Source organism: Coregonus lavaretus (genome assembly GCF_964263955.1).
Source record: "Coregonus lavaretus genome assembly, chromosome: 15".
Lineage (NCBI taxonomy): Eukaryota > Metazoa > Chordata > Actinopteri > Salmoniformes > Salmonidae > Coregonus > Coregonus lavaretus.
Genome location: NC_140002.1, coordinates 37,006,249 through 37,029,013, shown reverse-complemented (window position 1 = coordinate 37,029,013; position 22,765 = coordinate 37,006,249). Strand labels below are relative to the sequence as shown.

Sequence of the window (22,765 nt, the reverse complement as noted above, 5' to 3'; positions counted from 1 at the left end):
AGAGGATTGGGAAAGATAGGAGAGAGGGAGCAAGTAGATGACTAGATTAACAAACCGTTATATATTGCCATTTGGTGAGTTACTGTGTATTCATGCTCATCACTGTCCCTGAGACTACCTTTCCCTCCATGGGAAAACCGTTCTATACCCAGGAAATCATGCACTTAACAATGAGCGCAGTGGCCTTGAAATGCCATAATGTTGTCACAGTGAAACCCTGCATTATTGTAGCAGCATCAGCCAGTGTGAATGTAGCTGCCACCAATGCCAGTGTGAATGTAGCTGCCACTAATGACGAATCTCACTGTTCACACCGTTTCAAATGACAGGATGCAGGAGTAATGGTGTGAATGAATCACTCACAGACAACAACAAAAATGCTCTCCCACTGGCCTCAACAGGCCCATGCTGAACTGAGAATGTCTCTCCTTCCATTAGAGCAACACTTCTCACCAGACCACACCTACTGTGAGAAGAACAGCCAGCTCCATCAGCCAGCTACAGGGCATCATTTACACTCTACTGTGCCAGGCCAGACGAATCCTCAGTCTGGGCCTCAAACACTCTGATTCTGACAAATCCCATCTGTATGTTCTTTTGCACTCCTATCATGATCAAGCCATGTGACATTGATCAAGTCATAATAATTCCATGTGACACTGATCAGATTTATCAGATATTCACATTTACATACAGTCCTCTCTGATTTTGCTTTAGCCCCACCCCCAGCTCCAAGTCTTTCCAAGATTCCAGCTTCCAGTCCTCTAGAATCTCCTCCAAGTCGCCTCTAGCCCCAAGCATTGATCTCGACTACCAGCCTGATGCCCCCTCTATTGCTCCACCTCCCTCTCTGTCTCCTCTCTGTACACCTTCCAGGCCTGGTGGAGTAGATGTGTTCAGACTAAAAGGGGGAATCTTATTTCCCATCTGCGTAGCCCCAGCCTCTCAGCCTCCCAGCCTACCATACATACTAAGGGAAAATGCTGACTCTGTAGCTATGCCTGGAGGAGCAGTTTAAGCATGAATCCATATTTAAACAACTAAATGCCCCCTTACATTTAAATAGTAATGTGTCTGCCTTGGAGACCTTTAATCACAGTCTGAGAGTTCTCCTTGAGAATACCATTACCTCGGTCCGTCCTAGTAAAGCAACCCAGCAAAGAGGGGATGTCCTAAGGACATTAGACAACATTCCGATATGGGTGGTCCCACAAAAAAAATTATGCACGCATGACTGTAAGTCGCTTTGGATAAAAGCGTCTGCTAAATGGCATATTATTATTATTATATTATTATTATATTATTATTAAGTTTCGGCCAGACGTTATCCCACTGGCGTTCTGAGAATGTTCTAGGAACATTAAAACATGACGTTAACCCCTGGACCATAAGAGAACGTTCGGTACAGGTCCCGGTTTGGTCACAGTATAACGTTATAATAAGGTATTTTGATGTCCATTAGGGTATGTTATGATAAGGTTCCTATTTGGTTCCTACAGGACGTTATACATGGGACATTCAATGACCACAAGGGGACGTTTCATGATGGTCAAGGGGACGTTTCATGATGGTCAAGGGGACGTTGCATGATGTGAAGAATGGCGACGTAAGGGATGGCTGCCGTTTTACGGGCTCCTAACCAATTGTCCTATTTTGTGTGTTTTTTCACATTGTTTATAACTTATTTTGTACATAATGTTGATGCTACCGTCTCGTATGACTGAAAAGAGCTTCTGAATATCAGAACAACGATTACTCACCTCGAACTGGACAAATATTTTTTCTTTAATGAGTCGGACGCAAAGGATATAATGTTGCTCCCAGACAAGGTCCAAATCCCCGTCATTCGCATGAAGAAAATAAGGAAATACAGGGGGCGGAGATCAGGGTGCCTTGTGAGAATTTGTCGGCGAGTGGGTAACCCGCCTCTACCATCCGTTCTATTAGCCAACTTGCAATCACTGGAGAATAAACTGGATGAGCTCTGTTCGAGACTATCCTACCAACGGGACATTAAAAACTGTAATATATCATGTTTCGCCGAGTCTAATATTAAGGTAGTCTCGAGGTATTGCTCGCCTGAGGTAGAGTACCTCATGATAAGTTGTAGACCACATAATCCACCAAGAGAGTTTTCATCTATATTTTTCATAGCCATCTATTTACCACCACAAACCGACGCTGGCACTAAGACCGTACTCAACAAGCTGTATAAGACCATAAGCAAACAAGAAAATACTCATGTCACATGTGCAACCAGAAGAAAAAAAACTCTAGACCACCTCTGCTCCAAACACGAAAATGCTCATCCAGAAGCTGCGCTCCTAGTGGGCGGGGACTTTAATGCAGGCAAACTTAATTCGCATACCGCCCCAACAGATCCACAGATGACGCAATCTAAATCGCACTCCACACTGCCCTTTCCCACCTGGACAAAAGGAACACCTATGTGAGAATGCTGTTCACTGACTACAGCTCAGCGTTCAACACCATAGTGCCCACAAAGTTCATCACTAAGCTAAGGACCCTGGGACTAAACACCTCCCTCTGCAACTGGATCCTGGACGTCCTGACAGGCCGCCCCCAGGTGGTAAGGGTAGGCAACAACACATCTGCCACTCTGATCCTCAACACTGGGGCCCCTCAGGGGTGTGTGCTTAGTCCCCTCCTGTACTCCCTGTTCACCCACAACAGCGTGGCCAAGCACGACTCCAACACCAGGGGACCATGACACAACGTCCTGACCACTTTAGGTGACCATTTTGTGACGCTCCAGGGACGTCCTAACATCTAATTTTTGTTTACAGGGTAGGACGTCATGTAGTAGTCCCAAGGGAATGTTCTCTGGTGGACCTTTGTGTAGTTCCCTGTCAGTTACCAGGATGTCGTTAAGAAGCATGTTAGGACGTTTGTAAGAGGTTCTCGAGACATTTGTTTTACCGGTCGTCAAGACGTCACATTATGGTCCCAGGTGTCCCAAACCATTATAAGTAAAGTAGTTAAATGGTATGGAGGTTTTAAGGGAAGTGGTACACTGTTCAGCTAAAATAGTGTACAAATCTTTAATCAATGACAATATGATTACATTTGACATGATCACTTAGTGCTGACTTTTCAATATGACCTCACCTGGGATTTGAACTCACAATCACTGTATAGTTGATCTTTGTGCTGTGCCACAAAATGTGTAGCATTCTCAGTCCCCTACACATTCATTACCTATAATACATCTCTGCATGTAGCAAAAGAGTGCCATCTGCACTGCTCTTTTAGTTATCAGTTAATCTGACTATTCTCTCAACATTGATTTAATTTACATATTTCAGCAATTTGAGGGTTTTCTGTATAGTTGTCTAATGTTGGTGGGGCATATTAAATCAAATCAAATCAAATCAAATCAAATTTTATTGGTCACATGCGCCGAATACAACAGGTGCAGACATTACAGTGAAATGCTTACTTACAGCCCTTAACCAACAGTGCATTTATTTTAAACAAAAAAGTAAGAATAAAACAACAACAAAAAAGTGTTGAGAAAAAAAAAGAGCAGAAGTAAAAAATAAAGTGACAGTAGGGAGGCTATATATACAATAGAATAAAGTGACAGTAGGGAGGCTATATATACAGGGGGGTACCGTTGCATAGTCAATGTGCGGGGGCACCGGCTAGTTGAGGTAATATGTACATGTGGGTAGAGTTAAAGTGACTATGCATAAATACTTAACAGAGTAGCAGCAGCGTAAAAAGGATGGGGTGGGGGGGCAGTGCAAATAGTCCGGGTAGCCATGATTAGCTGTTCAGGAGTCTTATGGCTTGGGGGTAGAAGCTGTTGAGAAGTCTTTTGGACCTAGACTTGGCACTCCGGTACCGCTTGCCGTGCGGTAGCAGAGAGAACAGTCTATGACTAGGGTGACTGGAGTCTTTGACAATTTTGAGGGCCTTCCTCTGACACCGCCTGGTATAGAGGTCCTGGATGGCAGGGAGCTTTGCCCCAGTGATGTACTGGGCCGTACGCACTACCCTCTGTAGTGCCTTGCGGTCAGAGGCCAAGCAGTTGCCATACCAGGCGGTGATGCAACCAGTCAGGATGCTCTCGATGGTGCAGCTGTAGAATTTTTTGAGGATCTGAGGACCCATGCCAAATCTTTTTAGTCTCCTGAGGGGGAATAGGCTTTGTCGTGCCCTCTTCACGACTGTCTTGGTGTGTTTGGACCATGATAGTTCGTTGGTGATGTGGACACCAAGGAACTTGAAGCTCTCAACCTGTTCCACTACAGCCCCGTCGATGAGAATGGGGGCGTGCTCAGTCCTCTTTTTTTTCCTGTAGTCCACAATCATCTCCTTTGTCTTGGTCACGTTGAGGGAGAGGTTGTTGTCCTGGCACCACACGGCCAGATCTCTGACCTCCTCCCTATAGGCTGTCTCATCGTTGTCGGTGATCAGGCCTACCACTGTTGTGTCGTCGGCAAACTTAATGATGGTGTTGGAGTCGTGCCTGGCCATGCAGTCATGGGTGAACAGAGAGTACAGGAGGGGACTGAGCACGCACCCCTGAGGGGCCCCCGTGTTGAGGATCAGTGTGGCAGATGTGTTGTTACCTACCCTTACCACCTGGGGGCGGCCCGTCAGGAAGTCCAGGATCCAGTTGCAGAGGGAGGTGTTTAGTCCCAGGATCCTTAGCTTAGTGATGAGCTTTGAGGGCACTATGGTGTTGAATGCTGAGCTGTAGTCAATGAATAGCATTCTCACGTAGGTGTTCCTCTTGTCCAGGTGGGAAAGGGCAGTGTGGAGTGCGATAGAGATTGCATCATCTGTGGATCTGTTGGGGCGGTATGCAAATTGGAGTGGGTCTAGGGTTTCTGGGATTATGCTGTTGATGTGAGCCATGACCAGTCTTTCAAAGCACTTCATGGCTACAGACGTCAGTGCCACGGGTCGGTAGTCATTTAGGCAGGTTATCTTAGAGTTCTTGGGCACGGGGACTATGGTGGTCTGCTTGAAACATGTTGGTATTACAGACTCAGTCAGGGACATGTTGAAAATGTCAGTGAAGACACTTGCCAGTTGGTCAGCACATGCTCGGAGTACACGTCCTGGTAATCCGTCTGGCCCTGCGGCCTTGTGAATGTTGACCTGCTTAAAAGTCTTACTCACATCGGCTACGGAGAGCGTGATCACATAGTCGTCCGGAACAGCTGGTGCTCTCATGCATGCTTCAGTGTTGCTTGCCTCGAAGCGAGCATAGAAGTGGTTTAGCTCGTCTGGTAGGCTTGTGTCACTGGGCAGCTCGCGGCTGTGCTTCCCTTTGTAGTCTGTAATAGTTTTCAAGCCCTGCCACATCCGACGAGCGTCAGAGCCAGTGTAGTATGATTCAATCTTAGACCTGTATTGACTCTTTGCCTGTTTGATGGTTCGTCGGAGGTCATAGCGGGATTTCTTATAAGCGTCCGGGTTAGAGTCCCGTTCCTTGAAAGCGGCAGCTCTACCCTTTAGCTCAGTGCGGATGTTTCCTGTAATCCATGGCTTCTGGTTGGGGTATGTATGTACGGTCACTGTGGGGACGACATCATCGATGCACTTATTGATGAAGCCAGTGACTGATGTGGTGTACTCCTCAATGCTGTCTGAAGAATCCCTGAACATGTTCCAGTCTGTGCTAGCAAAACAGTCCTGTAGCTTAGCATCTGCGTCATCTGACCACTTTTTTATTAGCCGAGTCACTGGTGCTTCCTGCTTCAGTTTTTGCTTATAAGCAGGAATCAGGAGGATAGAGTTATGGTCAGATTTGCCAAATGGAGGGCGAGGGAGAGCTTTGTATGCGTCTCTGTGTGTGGAGTAAAGGTGGTCTAGAGTTTTTTCCCCTCTGGTTGCACATTTAACATGCTGGTAGAAATGAGGTAGAACGGATTTAAGTTTCCCTGCATTAAAGTCCCCTGCTACTAGGAGCGCTGCATCTGGATGAGCGTTTTCCTGTTGATTAATGGCCTTGTACAACTCATTCAGTGCAATCTTAATGCCAGCATTGGTTTGTGGTGGTAAATAGACAGCTATGAAAAGTATAGATGAAAACTCTCTTGGTAAATAGTGTGGTCTACAGCTTATCATAAGATACTCTACCTCAGGCGAGCAAAACCTTGAGACTTCCTTAGTATTTGATTTTGTGCACCAGCTGTTGTTTACAAAAATACAGAGACCGCCACCCCTCGTCTTACCCGAGTCTGCCGTTCTATTATTCTGTTTTACTATGATAAATATAATACTTTTTTCTTGAGTGTATTTTTAACAGAGCTGAGATTTACTTTGAAGTGCAAAGTCTAGGAATACAGGTGAAATCAGTCATTGACACATACCTTGTGGCGTAGCAGGAAGATCAGGTGATGTCCCGGAACAAGCCAAGAACTAGACAAAAATCTCCATGGGACCATGACAGAACCTTCTAAGAGCATCCTATAAACATCCTTGGGGACGTCCCTGGAACAAACCGGGAACTATAGACAAAAACCGCTGGGCCATGACACTATGTCCTGATGACTTTTCGTGGCATTTCGTGTCTTAACGACACATTTTTGTTTGCAGGGAATAACTGGTTTGATTGAAATATCACAATAACAATGCTAACCCACGGCGTTAAATAAAAGTCTGTATACTACTATACGTAATGTAATCGAGGCCTTAACACAGATCAAACAATACAATTTGCATTCTTCTTGAGGCATGGTAAACATGGTATTCTTTCTTACAGCAGATCATGCAATTCCATTTGCAATTCTCCACAAAGGGTAATGTGCACATTTTTCAAAGTACTGTAGATAAAACAATGTCACTTAAATGTACATTTATGTTGCACCAGAAGTGTGGTGTTCATGTTGTTATTACAAATCAAATCATGTAATTAAGGGGGGAAACACATAAAAGATTATGCCCTAAGACACACTAACAAACACAAAAATTTAGTGAGAGATCGAGAGAGTTTTTACATTTTAGTCATTTAGCAGACGTTCTTATCCAGAGCGACTTACAGTTAGTGAGTGCATAAATTTTTTCATACTGGTCCCCCGTGGGAAACGAACCCACAACCCAGCCGTTGCAAGCGCCATGCTCTACCAACTGAGCTACACAGGACTATAGATGTACTAAGCATCTCGTTCAGTTAGGCTTACATTTTTTATTTTTTTATTTTATTTAACCAGGTAAGCCAGTTGAGAACAAGTTCTCATTTACAACTGCGACCTGGCCAAGATAAAGCAAAGCAGTGCGATAAAAACAACAACAACACAGAGTTACATATGGGGTAAACAAAACACAATAGAAAATGTAGCAAGTTATGGAGGTAAGGTAATAAATAGGCCATAGTGTAAAATAATTACAATTTAATATTAACACTGGAATGATAGATGTGCAGAAGATGATGTGCAAATAGAGATACTGGGGTGCAAATGAGCAAAATAAATAACAATATGGGGATGAGGTAGTTGGGTGGGCTAATTACAGATGGGCTGTGTACAGGTGCAGTGATCGGTAAGCTGCTCTGACAACTGATGCTTAAAGTTAGTGAGGGAGAATGAGAGTTTCCAGCTTCAGAGATTTTTGCAGTTCGTTCCAGTCATTGGCAGCAGAGAACTGGAAGGAATGGTGGCCAAAGGAGGTGTTGGCTTTGGGAATGACCAGTGAGATATACCTGCTGGAGCGCATACTACGGGTGGGTGTTGCTATGGTGACCAATGAGCTAAGATAAGGCGGGGATTTGCCTAGCAGTGATTTATAGATGACCTGGAGCCAGTGGGTTTAGCGACGAATATGTAACCAGAGCGTACAGGTCACAATGGTGGGTAGTATATGGATTGATGGATAAGGCTCACTAACTTTTCCCATGCAAATGTTAACTATTGGCTTTTTGTATGGCCACGACCATTTGCACTGGGCCATGTGGGAGGAAGAAGTGTACACGCAGCATATGTGGGCCAGCACTTTAGAACACAGATAGGAAGTACTAATTATGAGTGAAAGAAAGCAAAAAAGACAGAATGAATGAAACGGAGGAGAGAAAGAGTAAATTAAGAGTTGATAGATTATAAATGATTGATAATAACAAAAGCATCGTGGCAGCATTAGTGGTCTGGTAGGCCTGATTAACAACCCAGTGTTGATAGTAATGTATGCTCTAAAAGATAGTTCCTGTACAATATATATGCTAAAGGACTGTCCAAATGCTTCCAATCCCTGCTAAAATGGATCTGTTTAGTTAGTTTGCCTGAAAGAAGAGGGGAGGATGGAGAAGAGAGCGTGGAGTACAGACCTGGGTTATTGATCTCCACCACAGACTCTTAGCAGCACAGAATAGGGAATAAGGTATTTTCTGCTGTATCAGTGGTTTCCTCAGTTTTACGAGGGGTGTGCGTAGATGAGGGGTGTGCGTGGGTGAGGGGTGTGCGTGGGTGAGGGGTGTGTGTGGGTGAGGGATGTGCGTGGGTGAGGGAGTTTGCTTGTGTTTGTGCCATGAGAAGTCATCTTTCCATTGTTGAAAATGGCGACTGGCCATTTAGTAAACTGATCTCTGTAAGAGGGAGATTCCCCCTGCTGTCAACTCCATTACAGCTAATACAGTTGAGTCTATGCTTTATATAGGGCATGGTCTTCTGTCATTTATCATTATGCTCCTCTATTAAGAAGGTTTCTGTTAGACTTTTATTATGATGGAACTCTGCTGATGGAGATCTATTCTGGTTTCAGCTCCCCCATCGCAGAGTGACATTCTCCACAGCCAATCCTGTACAGGATCTTCAGGATGCATCTCAGCACAGTTACTATGACAGTGGCCTGGAGGAATCAGAGACGCCCAGCAGTAAGTCATCGTCAGGCCCCCGCATCGGGCCACTGACCCTGCCTGAGGACCACTACGAGAGGACCACCCCGGACGGCAGCATCGGGGAAATGGAGCACCCTGAAAACGGTACGATCCTGAATTCTCTGTGAGTTTCAGTGTGTGTGTTGCATGTAATAGTAGTTGGTAGTCTGGTGTTTTGTGTTTGTAATGTGAGCGGTTCAGGGTTGTGACCTAAGGCAGGGATTTGTTTGGGCTGTTTGTGTGTTTGTTTTTTAGAGGGTGGACATGTGCAGACAGTGTTAGTGGCAGTGATGTGTGTTGTGTTTGCAGAGCGTTGTATTTAAATGTTTGCTGTTGTTTTAAGTGGTGGCACAGATAGATAGATAGATAGATAGATAGATAGATAGATAGATAGATAGATAGATAGATAGATAGATAGATAGATAGATAGATAGATAGATAGATAGATAGATAGATAGATAGATAGATAGATAGATAGATAGATAGATAGATAGATAGATAGATAGATAGATAGATAGATAGATAGATAGATAGATAGATAGATAGATAGATAGATAGATAGATAGATAGATAGATAGATAGATAGATAGATAGATAGATAGATAGATAGATAGATAGATAGATAGATAGATAGATAGATAGATAGATAGATAGATAGATAGATACCCACCCACTGGGCACACACTAATCAACGTTGTTTCCAGGTCATTTCAATGAAATTACGTTGAACCAACGTGGAATAGATGTTGAATTGACGTCTGTGCCCAGTGGGTAGATATATCTATGTGTTGTGGTGTCAGAGTTGGAGTCAGCAGTCAGTGTCTCTGTCTTTTCCCTCAGCAGGCCCTCTCTCACAAGTGTGCTAATTAAAAAACCCAACTATTGGAGCGTTTGGCCTCCAAATAAATCTGCCCTGTGATATTGTTGTAGACAACAGTGTGTTTGCCGTAAACATTTTCCCCTCCTTATGCCAAGCTTTCTCTCTGCAGCCAAGTGTACTTAGGTGTGCCAGATATAGAGACATGCTCAAACCACAATCCTACATCCATATATGCTGTGCACCAGTGGAAGCTGCTGAGGGGAGGACGGCTCATAATAATGGCTGGAATGGAACAAATGGAATGGTATCAAACACATGGAAACCATGGAAACCATGTGTTTGATGTATTTGATACCATTCCACCTATTCTGCTCCAGCCATTACCACAAGCCTGTTCTCCCCAACCTCCTGTGCTGTGCACTATGGCTAATACACACAGACATCTAGGTCCATGGAAAAACCTTTACCCATAGCAAAGAGCAATAACGCTATTAAGATTATCCATGCATGCACCGATAATAAACACCACAGGTCCTTAATGCTCAGCTTAGTGCATTGTTAGTCCTGTGTCACAATGCACTAAATCATCCACTGGATGCAAGCCCCAGCCAGAAGGGCACTGCTTCAACTATATTTGCTTACTGTTCCACAACATGTCCTCAATGGTTTCATCTCCAATATTAAGCCTTTTTACCCATTACACTGCTTTTACACCAGAGCATGGCTCCGTCTTTGTTTCATTTTTGTCCTGGTAAAACATGGCTTCCTGTGGCTTTCTCCCAGAGCCTCAGTCGCCCCATGTGGGGAGTGGCTGTCAGCCGCCCAGCAGCAGTCGGGATAGAAAGGAAACATTAGGGAGAGAAATGTCAGCTCCACCCAGGAACGATGTGGGTTGGGGTAGAGGATGAGTGACACGCTAACAGGTGGGGGCAGTCTCCTGCTCTGTGCATTCACAGCCACTTCCCTCAGATATGATATGTTATGAATGCTTTATTTTCTGGTTCTGTTGTTGTGTTGTATTCTTTCCCAGGCATCATATTGGCTGAGCAAAAAAACAAAACTCCCTTTAAAGAACAAAGGACTTTGTTGTCTGGTTTGTTGTTGGTGGCAGGAGGACAAGATTGTGATCGGAGCTGGAGCGGTTAAAGAATGAAAAGACAGAGGGATGAGGGAGATGTTGGATGCTGACAGGGAGCTGGGACTGTGTCGTCTTTGACAGGGATGCAAAGCCCACAGGGTGAGCACATAGCAGTATGTAGGGACTGGGAAACTGGAAGATGAACCGTTAACAATGGATAGACCTAATTAAAATGTGATTCTCACTTCAGGGAGATTACAGAGAAGGCCCACAGAAAATGATGGATGTGAAAAGGGATTCCTCCCTCCCCAGCTCCACATTGTCTTTTTCCCACTCTGTTAGAAGGAAGTTGAGCGACAGGGTGACAGGCTGTACCGATGCCGGGCTTTCTTCGCGGCTCCCGAGATGATTGACAGGTGTAAAGCAGGGAGGTGAGCACTCTGTGTCACTGTGTTCAAGCTGGATGAAAAGCAATATGTGAACTTGAAACATTCAGCATGTGCGTCGTTGGCCTACAGATGGAATGACGTGGATGTGGTTTATGATGCAGGCTGGCCTTTTGTTATGGGAAAGCTACATTTTCAAAGTGTGTCTATGGCCCACAGCAGGAGGAACTGTGGATTATGATTCACTCTGGCCTTTTGTTCTATGAACTCTGGATTTTCTGTATCTGTCTGTATCAGTGCTGCTGCCTGCTGTAATGGTTGATGTCCTGCTCCATCCTTTGCTGGGTGAACTGATAGTCAGTCTGTATTAGCAGCTTGAAGTTAGGATGACTCAGTGATGCTATGATTCACTGTTGTCTTTTGTAACATTTCCCCCTTTGTTCATGTTGTCAGGATGCCGTGAAGGTCAGATGAAGTTAGTCTTTCTGAAAAGAAACAGAAACTAGACCTTCAATTAACTTTGCTAACCCACACTACAACAATCACAAGTCTATCTGAGTGCAAACGTGCATCCCAAACTACTCTCGTAGATCATAAAGCTATCTTATAGAGAAATATCTCTCCTGCTCTCCATATGCGAGAAAATGTAATGCAAAAAACGAATTTCCTAGTTTTCCCTGTCTAGTCTGATTGACCTAAGGAACTATGTGTGGTAGTTTCTTGTGGCTTTTTAATTAACCACTATATTAATGCTGGCTTTGTGAAAGCAATTGGGGTTGATACTGTGTAATGGAATGTGTTCTCTTACTCCGGTTGTATAAGCCTGTGTGGTGTTAGTGGGAGTGTGTGGTCTTTGACTCAGGCTCTGGATCACTGATAGAGACGGAAGCATGCGCTTTCCTGGCACTAAGTCTCTTGTCTTCAGAAGGCAGGTTCAGACAGCGTTCGGAAGACCTGTGATATTTGATTTGTATGCTACATGATCTGCAGCTATTGATTTCTCCAGTTCCTTTCTTTGGTAGGCCTCCTCTGTATTTCCATTCTGTATTTCCATTCTTGACTCCAGGCTGTGTTGGAGTGCTCTACATTAGGTTTCTTTCTCCCATGTGCATTCTCCACTGTGGTGTATACATGTGCATGAATGCTGCTTTATTCATATGCTTTGTTCACCCTTTTACACTATAGCACATCTGAAGCAAGCATCTATAGCAGTGGGAGTGAGTGTTTGAGTGCGCATGTGTGCACACTTGTGTGTGGGTGTGTGTTAGGTGTATGTGTGTGTGTGGTGGGGGTGTTCACAAGCTAGTAGGTCTTTGCAGATGTAAAAGAGTATCTTTACAGTTTAGTACTTATAATCAGTCACTTTGATTGGTATGCGACTAAATATTTTTGATTTCTGAATATTCCAATAGGCTTCCTAATCCTAAAGCTAAACATCCGAGAATATCATTACTGATCTACCGTTGTCTGATTGTGACTTTTCTCAGTTATCATTAGTGATATTAGACATCTTAGATCTGTCAAAACAAAATCAGTGATGTAAGTTAGAAAATAGCGTCCAGCTACTCTGAGTGACATCATTCAATTGTCACTTCCTTCAATGCTTAATTGAGTTGTTTTGAATGTGTTTGATATGATTTGTGAAGTGCCACCAGTCTTTCTGTCATGACTATGAGAAGCTATGCTCATGACAGCTTTTATTTGCTTATTTCCATAATCTCTAAACCAATGAGGCAGTAATCCAGACCAGTAACGAGCCCCAGCGCAGCCTTGCCTCACATTCCCAAGGACCTCAAGTCTTTGACACTACACTGTCCCCATTACATCCCCTCTGTCCGGGTCACTGGGGAACCTGAGTGGGCCCACAGCCCCCGCTCATAGATGATACACTATGGGTCAGTGACTGCTGCAGTATACTCTGGGTCAGTGACTGCTGCAGTATACTCTGGGTCAGTGGTGTCCAGCAGTATAATTAGGATGCTCATATACTCTGGGTCAGTGAAAACATTACTCCCAGTGTTCTAGTCATGTCCTCTTTCCCCCGGGTTGGTGATGACTCCCACTGGGATCAGTGCTCAGCCCTCAGGCTGTGGTGGCGTGGGCACTGGCACGGATGGGACGCCTTGTGTATTGGAGACAGGTACCAGGGCGAGCTCACACTCACACCACATACACTGACACACACAGTCTCTCTGGGCGCCCCAGATGGAGGTATTTCCATGTGTCTAGGTGCCCAGCATGGGGCCTCACTGTGTCTGCATCTGTGCGGACTCACTGCACATATGGGCCAGTGAGAGAAAGGGATCAAATTGAATAAAATTCATTTGCATAATAATGAGGGCCATTAGCGATGCTGTGTGATTTTTCTCCCTCAGATGTCTCAGATGATGCATGTAGCCTTATATTTCTGTTCTTTTGAACTCCTCTCAGATATTGTTTTGTTCTGTGGGTTTTTCAAAAGATCTGCACCCACCTTCTGCCCAACAGACTACATGTAACTCATTAATGTCACACTATGGTGCCATACGTGGATGCCACTGAGGACCTGTATGTGTGTCTGTGCGTGGGTGGTGTGTGTGGGTGGTGTGTGTGGATGGTGTGCGTAGGTGGTGTGTGTGTGGGTGGTGTGTGTGGGTGGTGTGTGTGCGTGTTTTTCTGTCTGTGCGTGTGTCCATGTTCATACTTGTGTGTATGTGAGTACAGTGTATGTGTGTGTGTGTGTACTGCGCTGATTTGTGTTGTGTTTGAGGGAGAAAGAGGGGGACATGGAGAAAGAGAATGAGACAGACTGAGAGACAGTGTGAGTCTGAGGGGGCTTGTTTGTCTTGCGGGTGCCAGTTTGGGCTTGGGCTGCTGCCCGGATGCCAGTGTGGCGTGGCGATGCAGGGGCATGGTTTTGCTCAGACAGATGGTGCTGGGCCTTGTCAGAGTCCCTGCCTGTTAGTAGAATTGATTGCAGAGGCCTGTGCCAGCCTCTCCCAGGACAGTGGCCTATGCCAGCCTATCCTGGGACTGCCACCACCTTAGAGGCGACAGGTCATGTGACTCACAGCTTATTTTGGGCCCAGTTGAAAATGTGTGAACAATGCGCTCCCATGCAAAGGGTCCCCCTGAGGCAAGTTGTCATGAGAAATCTGGCCTTAATACAGAGCACATTCTGGCACAGCTATTTTGCTCAGTTCCAATCAGCTGCTGCTGTTCGTTGCTCCCAATTTTTTAGTTGTTGTTAGTATCTTTACTGCAGAGCAAGCAGGTCAGTGTTAGAGATGTTTCTTACTGTAGCAGAATTACATTCTCTAATCTGCCACAAGCTTTTGGCACTACGGACAATGTTTCACCATATCCCTTTTGGTGATGCGCTTATGGGGCAATGGAGCTGAACACAAAAGGCTAGTGTAGTGATGATGTTTTAGGGTGTCATAGATGTCTCTAGACGCCCCTCTATCAGTCTGGATAACTCCTATCTGTCTGTGGTCACTGGCAACATGGCCCTATCCCACAACACAACCAATGCATCGACCCACTCACTGCAATGGCTGTAAAATGATACCCCTAAAGAGAAGAGAGACCATTGGGATGGACTAAGTGAAAACCGGGTATCAGGGACCAAACCATTGACCGTATCATATAGGAGATTGGCTCATTGTCCTTCGTGGTGGATTGGCATGAAAGCTTATAAAACAGATTGCAGCCACAACATGCAGTAGCAACCACATTACGATGCTGTCCTTATTATTCTAGTACCCAAATTCTACCCATTGCCGACAATTTCACACAATCTTTTCTTCCACTTAAAAAGATTTCCCCAAAGTTACATCATTCAGTGAGGCCAGTCCAGTTCGCTGTAAGGCTTTGATAATACTGTTGATAACAGCGATGCTTTGACAGAACTTTAAATTAATTTTGGCTATATTCCATGTTGCATTTCAAATGGATGTCAGGGAGATTGTTCTGTATTTCCATTTCTGTGTTCATCAAAGTCACTTTTGGGGTTTCAGCCACAGTATTATGAGAAGAACATAAATCATGAGGGATGTGATTGACTCAAACAGTGCTTATTAACATACTCATATTCACAGTTTTGATATTCTTTCTGGTTCTATTGACAAATCCCAATCCTTTTCACTTGAATTTAAAACTGGGTGAATGAATAAGCTTCTTTAAAGCCATGCCAGTGCTGTAAAACTTAGATGATCACTATGAATTAGTGTAGCTATTTGTCAGAGTCAGAGCACACGGATATGAATACACATTAGGTCCCCTAAATAATCTTTCTAACTACACTCTCAAAGTATTAAATGACTGCTCTTAATACCACGTACTCGCTGTAAATGTCCGGTTTTACGGCTAAGCTTGTAAAGTGGACGAGTGTGCCAGTATCTCTAACCTCTATATACAGTCTGTGTGCATGTATTACTTTAATAGGAATGTATCACTCTCTCTGTCCATAGAAACATCTTGGATAGGATTGTGCCTGCTCGCACCGTATCAGCAGGAACCGGCGAACTGAAGCTGCAGATTTGGAAGTGATGATATCTGTGTGAGCTGGGGCCTGAGAGTATGTAGTTACAATGAGAAAGGCAGAATAATGTATCCATTAGCCTTGCTCTGCTCTCAGCCACTGGAGAGGGCCCATTCGGCTGGGGGTCCCACCGCAGCAACAGGGGGTCCAGGGCAGGCAGGGGGAGGCATGGGAGGGGGTAATTAGAGGATCAGATATAGAAAGTGCTGGTGGAGTTCTATGGGTCTTAGTGGCGTTGGTTTGCCCCGCCCAGTCTCACCATCTCTGGGTTCATAGAGCAGGTAATACACAGTAATTTGGGGAGGGGCACTGACTCGGGGCCACATCGTCTTCCGCCCCAGTTGGGCTGCTCAGACGGGCATTAGAGAGAGACCCCGGGGGTCATCTCTCCATCACAGTGCGATGTGGACCGAAAGCTGCTCAACAGCTCTCTAAGTAGTGCACTGCCCTTGCATGATGGATGGCACTTGAGGGACTGGAACTGTGTGGGTCTGACATGTACTTCCTTATTTCTAGCGAGTCACTGTGGAATGGCCTTTAAGGCTTTCTCACAGCCAGTGGAGCATGTCCCACAATTCACTGGGGTTCATTGCCACTGCCTCCTCAACAAGGAACAGAGCATCATTGCAGTCACACAGAAGATCTTCCCACCTACTCTCAAAACACGCTGAAACCAAGCTCTCACCAAACTGACAAATATTACTGAAGCATCATAAAACCAAAACATAGGCTACTATCATAGCCAAATGTAAGTAGCATTGATCCCAAAGATCCCAAGATACCATAGTAGGCAGACATGTGTATGATAGGCCTCGAGTTAGATCCAGTATCATTATGCAGCCAAAACACATAAAAATGTATTAAGACAAAAACAAACCATTCCAAACATCCTGTTAGTGTAATAAGGCCAATGTCATGTCAACACCAAAAATAGCATGCTGCATTGAATGTAGGCCTTTATTAAACTACACTCTATAGTGCATGATTTCTTGCAGCAGTAGACAGCTGATCCCACAAAACCATCAGTGAAGGGCAGGTGGGAGCTCTGTTATGCACTTTAAAGGTCATTTAACCAAAACATTTGGCCTCACAGAAACAACTGAGCCTTTGTGTATCTCCTCTCTTGTCCCTGTTCTGCCACATCAGAGCCACTCTTAGATCCGCAGTGGTTTTGTACTTTGATTATTTCTATCTAAGGATTCCAAGGCTTTCTTCAAAGGACCTTTGCGCTGACCTCTCTTCCTCATAGCTAAATGTTGGTCAGAAACACAGGAAGTTGAATGAAAGGGATTAGTCCACAGACGGGAACAACGGGGGAGGGTGGGAGGGGCAGGCAGGGGACGACTGGCCTTCAGAGAAGCTCTACTGACGTTATCCGTGAGAAAGTAGCCCAGACACAGGTTCAATAATTTATCAAATATTTTCTTGAAATTTACCCACTTTTGATTTTTTTGTGTGTAAAATTCACATGCTGAAATTAGCTTCCTTAGACTGAGGAAAGGCTGCACAGAGCAGCTAAAGACTGGAGGACGGGCAGGGATGATCACTGGGAGGATATGCTGTTTGCCTCTCCTCTCACTCAAGTGTCAGCCTCTCAAAGAGCATCCCCACGACAATTTGGACTGTTATATAATTTTACATTTTAGTCATTTAGCAGACGCTCTTATCCAGAGTGACTTACATGAGCAATTAGGGTTAAGTGCCTTGCTTAAGGGCACATCAACAGATTATTCACCTAGTCGGCTCAGGGATTAGAACCAGCGACCTTTCGGTTTCTGGCACAACGCTCTTACCCACTAAGCTACCTGCGTATGCAGAATGTATATGCTAAATGCTCCCATACACGTCAGAACGTCAGAACGATTTTCATAGAAAACAAGGAATTGTCTCATATGAATTTGGTTCGTGAAAAATGTGTATATTCCTTTTGTACGTGTGGTATATTTAGTGTTTTGTAATGTATATGTTTAGCCACATATTTTATTTCCCTCCTGTTTTCTCACTCCCTCTTTTTGAGGGAGACAAAGTGTCAGGTATCACTGCTTATCGAAGGGAACTGTTTTGAATGCTTTGGTAAACCCGCTCAATATGTCAATGAAAAAGAAACAAACACGACCCCGGAATTGTATTTATCCTACTATGCATGAACAGATCACTATCTATTTACAGCCTGTTTTGATGGCACGCTCCATCTTTATTTAGAACGCCTAGAGTATGTAAAGATATGTGAATACATTGGGTGTTGTTTCCACTGTCTGTGGGGTGCCTTGAATTTTTAATTCATAAATGAACATTTTAGCACTAACCACAATTATATAATTCTAAGACCACACAGTCAATCCCCAGCTATAATGTTTTTATTTTGATCTCTTCTATCTTTCTATGAACTGCGGGTCTCTAATGTCTGTTCCCCATCGATCACAAGCGCTGTGGCACACACTGGAAAGCAGCCAGTGGGGAGAGGGAGGATTTGCAATCAAACAGAGAGGAGCAGTGTGAAATCTCAGGAAGAGCAGCTTCCCCCCATGCCCATGGGGCAGGGGATCAGACGGAGAGGAAGCCTGCCTCAGACACCCAACACCTCCCACTGGCACCCTGATGCAAGCAGCATGCAAACCCACCCCTCACATGTGTATCAGCTGGGGCGTTAAGTTCTGCACGTACTCCCCTTCTCCTCTCCTCCATGGTCGTGCATGGTAGATTGTGTGTTACACCAGTGTGAAGGAAGTGCATTTGAAATCAATGATGAAGTTCACTGGGAATCAAAAAGCGAGAGGTGGATGGGATATTGAATGTGGCTCGGCAGGGTTTCCTGTTGTTCATGGCCAAGTGTGTCTGATGTAATAAATGGAATATATGAAATAGATATGTTTAAAAATGAAACAGACTCTAAGTGAATGAGCGAGAGCTACATGGGCTGCACTGGGCTGTCTCCAGATCTGGAGAGTCCAGGACTTGCTGTGTAGGGAGAAAAATTGGCATTGAGTCACCTCTCTTCAAAACCCAATCACCTGCTCTCTAAATCCAATCACCTTGCTGTTAAAGCCAGTGCCCTGCCAGTGCTGCGGCTCGCCCATCCACTCTCTCTGGGCTGCCCGCTCTCTTCCTGCTCCCGGCCTATTGGCGCTGCAATCTCCATCCGTGACACATGAGACAGTGAACTCTTAAAGGGTTTGTTCCAGACCTTGATTTATTCAAAGCTCCACTCCAGGATAAAAAATCCTCCTTTTCCCTCGCCTGTCTTTGGCTGCTCCTTTAACCTACTGTGCAACTTCTTTGATGTATCTTCCATGTCTGCTGTGTGTTTGGGGTCTGTTTATTTCAGCAGTGTGAGCTGTGCTGAGCTGAATGCGCATGGTAGGTAAAATGGTCAATACTGTGGCTTTGTGTAAAAGGGAACAGGGGGGGCTCCCATCCCCTGTGTTGTGCAGGTGGAACAGCCCATAAGTCCTACCTAATGGCTGCATTAGAGCCAGCTGTGTGTACAGACACAGAGAGACCAGTGGGGAACGGGTGCCCTGGGCTTATAAGCAGGCCTACAGGCTGCCATCTGCAATTTCCAGGCAAACACATGTAAGGGTTGCTCTGCATGCTTGTTTCTCTGTGAACTGCACAGAAAGCTGAATTGACAGAATATCTCTGTTGTTTGTGTTTTGAGGTTCATAGGTGCTATCAATTTACTGTACATATTGACTGAGACCCAGTCACCATACCTTGTATTTTCTGTGACTGCCCAAAAAGGGCGTAGGTATACAGTACAGCTATTGATTTGGATCTGTGCTGTTTGGAATGAGGTCAGTAGGTCGTGGACCTATTTAATTAATTAGGAATGGTAGAATGGAAAATGGATAACAATCAGGGACATGGACTCATTTCAGACTTGCCAGTCAATAACAACCATACCACAATGGGTTTACCCTGGGGCCCTGCAGGGATCCCTTTGGAGCCACATGCAGCATTGTGTGTGGGTGTGTTGTGTGGGTGTGTTGTCTGATCATGCATGCGTGTTTGTGTGTTAAACTTATTTTTTTCTCTCTGGAAACACATTGGGGGCACCATTTACACCCACTGCATACTAGATGGCAACCTACATACAACACAATACAGCCACGGGCAGCACAGAACTTGGCAACAACAGTGAAATTACGGCACATATCAATCACCACTAGACACACGGTTGTAACCCTTGCTCAATACTTAGCAGTGGCGGTCAGTGCCGTTTAAGATGAGGGAGGACACATTTTTTTTTTTATGAGCATGGCCTTATTTCTATTACAGCATATCAGATGACTCTCATTCATATTCCATTCACCCAGTTCAATGTAACAGCGATAGGTTTAGGCTACTACATGATACTCAAATTTTCCCTATACCAATCATGAGGTTTCTACAACCTAGCCTATGAATTAAAGTTTACAACGTAGGTGCACACAGGTCGAGAGACAAATTTGAGGTGACAGACAGTGACATTCAATACCGCCTTGCACACTCTTGCCTGCATCTAGCTGATATAGGGTGTAATCATTAGTCCAACAGTTGCAAACAAGAGTTTCTATTGGACAAATTCAGGTATGTTTATCCCCGTTTTGTTCCGTTTGCATCCATTTCAACAGAATCAGCGGAATGAATACACCCCTGATCACGCGTAAACAGAGTTCACTCTCATAACAGCCACGTGGTTTTCCTTCTCTTCCCTTCGCTTGTGGACTTCAATGCACAACACATCAGCTGTATGTGACCAGGCGAAAAAACCTTTCCAAGCCAAACCTCTACAAACAGCCTACTTCGTTGTCACCATATTAGCTAAAGTAACGTCATAGTCAGCATAGCTAATAGAACTAACGCGTTAGTAAACCCGCTACAATCATACATTAATGTTAGTGTACAGTAAGCAGTTACACCAGTGGGCCCCGGTGGCAATAAATTAGTAATACCAAAAGCTTCCCTTGACTTAGAAGAGTTCCAGTAATGTGTTGTAAAGTCATAGCCAGATAGCTAACATAGCATCCCTCTGTTTGAGCAGGGTGTTTCAGTAGGCTAAACTAGCTAGCTGCATTTGCTAGCTGCATCTTGCTTCTCCTTCATTTTTGAAGAAATCAACTATTGTCTTTCTCTTTATTTGAGTCAACTACTCACCTCATTTTATGCACTGCAGTGCTAGCTAGCTGTAGCTTTCAGTACTAGATTAATTATCTGATCCTTTGATTGGATGGACAACATGTCAGTTCATGCTGCAAGAGCTCTGATAGGTTGGAGGCCGTCCTCCGGAATTTGTCATAATTACTGTGTAAGTCTATGTAAGGGTGTGAGAACCATGAGCCTCCTAGGTTTTGTATTGAAGTCAATGTACCCAGAGGAGGACGGAAGCTAGCTGTCCTCCAGCTACACCATGGTGCTACCCTACAGAGTGCTGTTGAGGCTACTGTAGACCTTCTTTGCAAAATAGTGTGTTTTAATCAGTTATTTGGTGACGTGATTATATTTAGTATAGTTGTATCTAAAAAGGATAACTTTTTAAATGTTTTACAATTTGAATTTTTATGAAATTTACTGAGGAGGATGGTCCTCCCCTTCTTCCTCTGAGGAGCCTCCACTGATACTTAGCAATGATTGCCCAAATCATTGAAATGACTTAATAGAACACACCACCGGACTGCACCTACTGTAGCATCCATGGCACCGTGCATAGCAACAGCTGTACTGTGCATAGCAACAACTACAAGTGAAATAGCAGACAGAGCAGGAAGGTTTTCACAGACTGGGCATTGTTATATCAGCAGTGAAACTCCCTCTATTTTCTTTCTTGTCTGCTAATATTTGAACTTCTCTGAACATGGGTGTTCTTCTCTCCCTGCAGATATGCGATCCATTCCTGATGTGGCCATGACGGGGAACTGTACTCAGGAGTGCAGCGAGCTGGGCCACTCAGACGCCTGCTGGATGCCTGGGCAGCCCTCCCCAGTGCGCAAGACCAGGAACCCCCCCAAACTCTCCACCTTCGTGCCTTACCAGGAGAGAGGGAGCCTGGGCCGCTTGGCCAACGGGAGCGCCAGGCTGGGTGGAGAGGAGCACCGAGCCCACCTTCCGCCCTCCCGCAGTGCCTATTCCAACAGCGGCCACGCCCCAAGTCAGGACTTCCCCCTGGAGGAGGTGCCCCTGAGCGTGGCCACCGAGTTCCCGTCCACCTCCCCTCCTAGCCACACCCCCAAACGAGAGATCTACCTGTGAGGAAGCCACACCTCCCACGTCTGATTGGTGCACAGATAGAGGAGAAGCCACAGAGACACACCCACGTTATAAAAAAGAAACATGCTCTAATGCTGCATTCATAACCAAGTGGGAAGGTGGTAATTACCACATACGACTGGGAAGAATCCGCTTGAACGCCCCACCAACTGGTAATTACTAGAGGGAAACACGTCTATCATCCCTAAACTCCGACTTCTCCCACATGCTCACCTCTGTCACTTACTAAGGAAATTACCTTGATAACAGCATTTTCGGCAGTTAAATGCAACAACAAAACATTATTTATAAAAAGCAATCTATTCATATGGTTTTTTAACACTATAATTTGTTTACAAGCATGATAGCTGTACTTTTAGTTTATGGTTGACGCAGCTTGTTGGCCATTAGCCAATCGGCATTTCTCAACAGATTCAAAGCATGTGAATGCATCCATCTGGTATTTACAACTTCACAACAGGTAATTACCACCTTCTCACTTGGTTATGAACGCCGCATTAGCATCTGAATTGTCCATTTATTTAAATAAATACCCGTTCTGTAGGAAAGATGGGCTGTAATTTGTGCAACCATTGGTACGTGCAATAGGAGTTTTTCAGTTTATTTATTTTATTTATTTACATATCTATTGGTTCATTAATGTATTAATTAGTTAATGTATTTATTTATTGATGCAGTTTATTTGAAAGCATTGATTTAACACTTGTGGTAATATCACACTAAAACAACTTACAATCAATCCCTCAAATGCTACTGATTTCCTTAGCTTAGCCCCAGCCTGTGGAATGTTCTCTGGTACTTCAATGTGTGATCAGTGCTTTAGTACCATAACCAGATAACATTCTACTGACAGGCGATAAAGCCCTAG

General features: G+C 44.6%; 1 protein-coding gene across 1 annotated transcript in view; it reads left to right on the top strand.

Moving 5' to 3' along the window:
* The window catches only part of LOC311142534 (protocadherin-1-like), a gene marked incomplete at both ends in the record, with an annotated part of 111,941 nt that extends 90,062 nt beyond the window's left edge, over positions 1–21,879 (top strand). The window contains 2 exons of the mRNA XM_084178198.1: positions 8,731–8,950; positions 21,509–21,879. Coding sequence (XP_084034324.1) covers positions 8,731–8,950; positions 21,509–21,879 — 591 coding nt within the window. The remainder of the gene's footprint in view (positions 1–8,730; positions 8,951–21,508) is intronic.
* Positions 21,880–22,765: the final 886 nt, after the last annotated feature.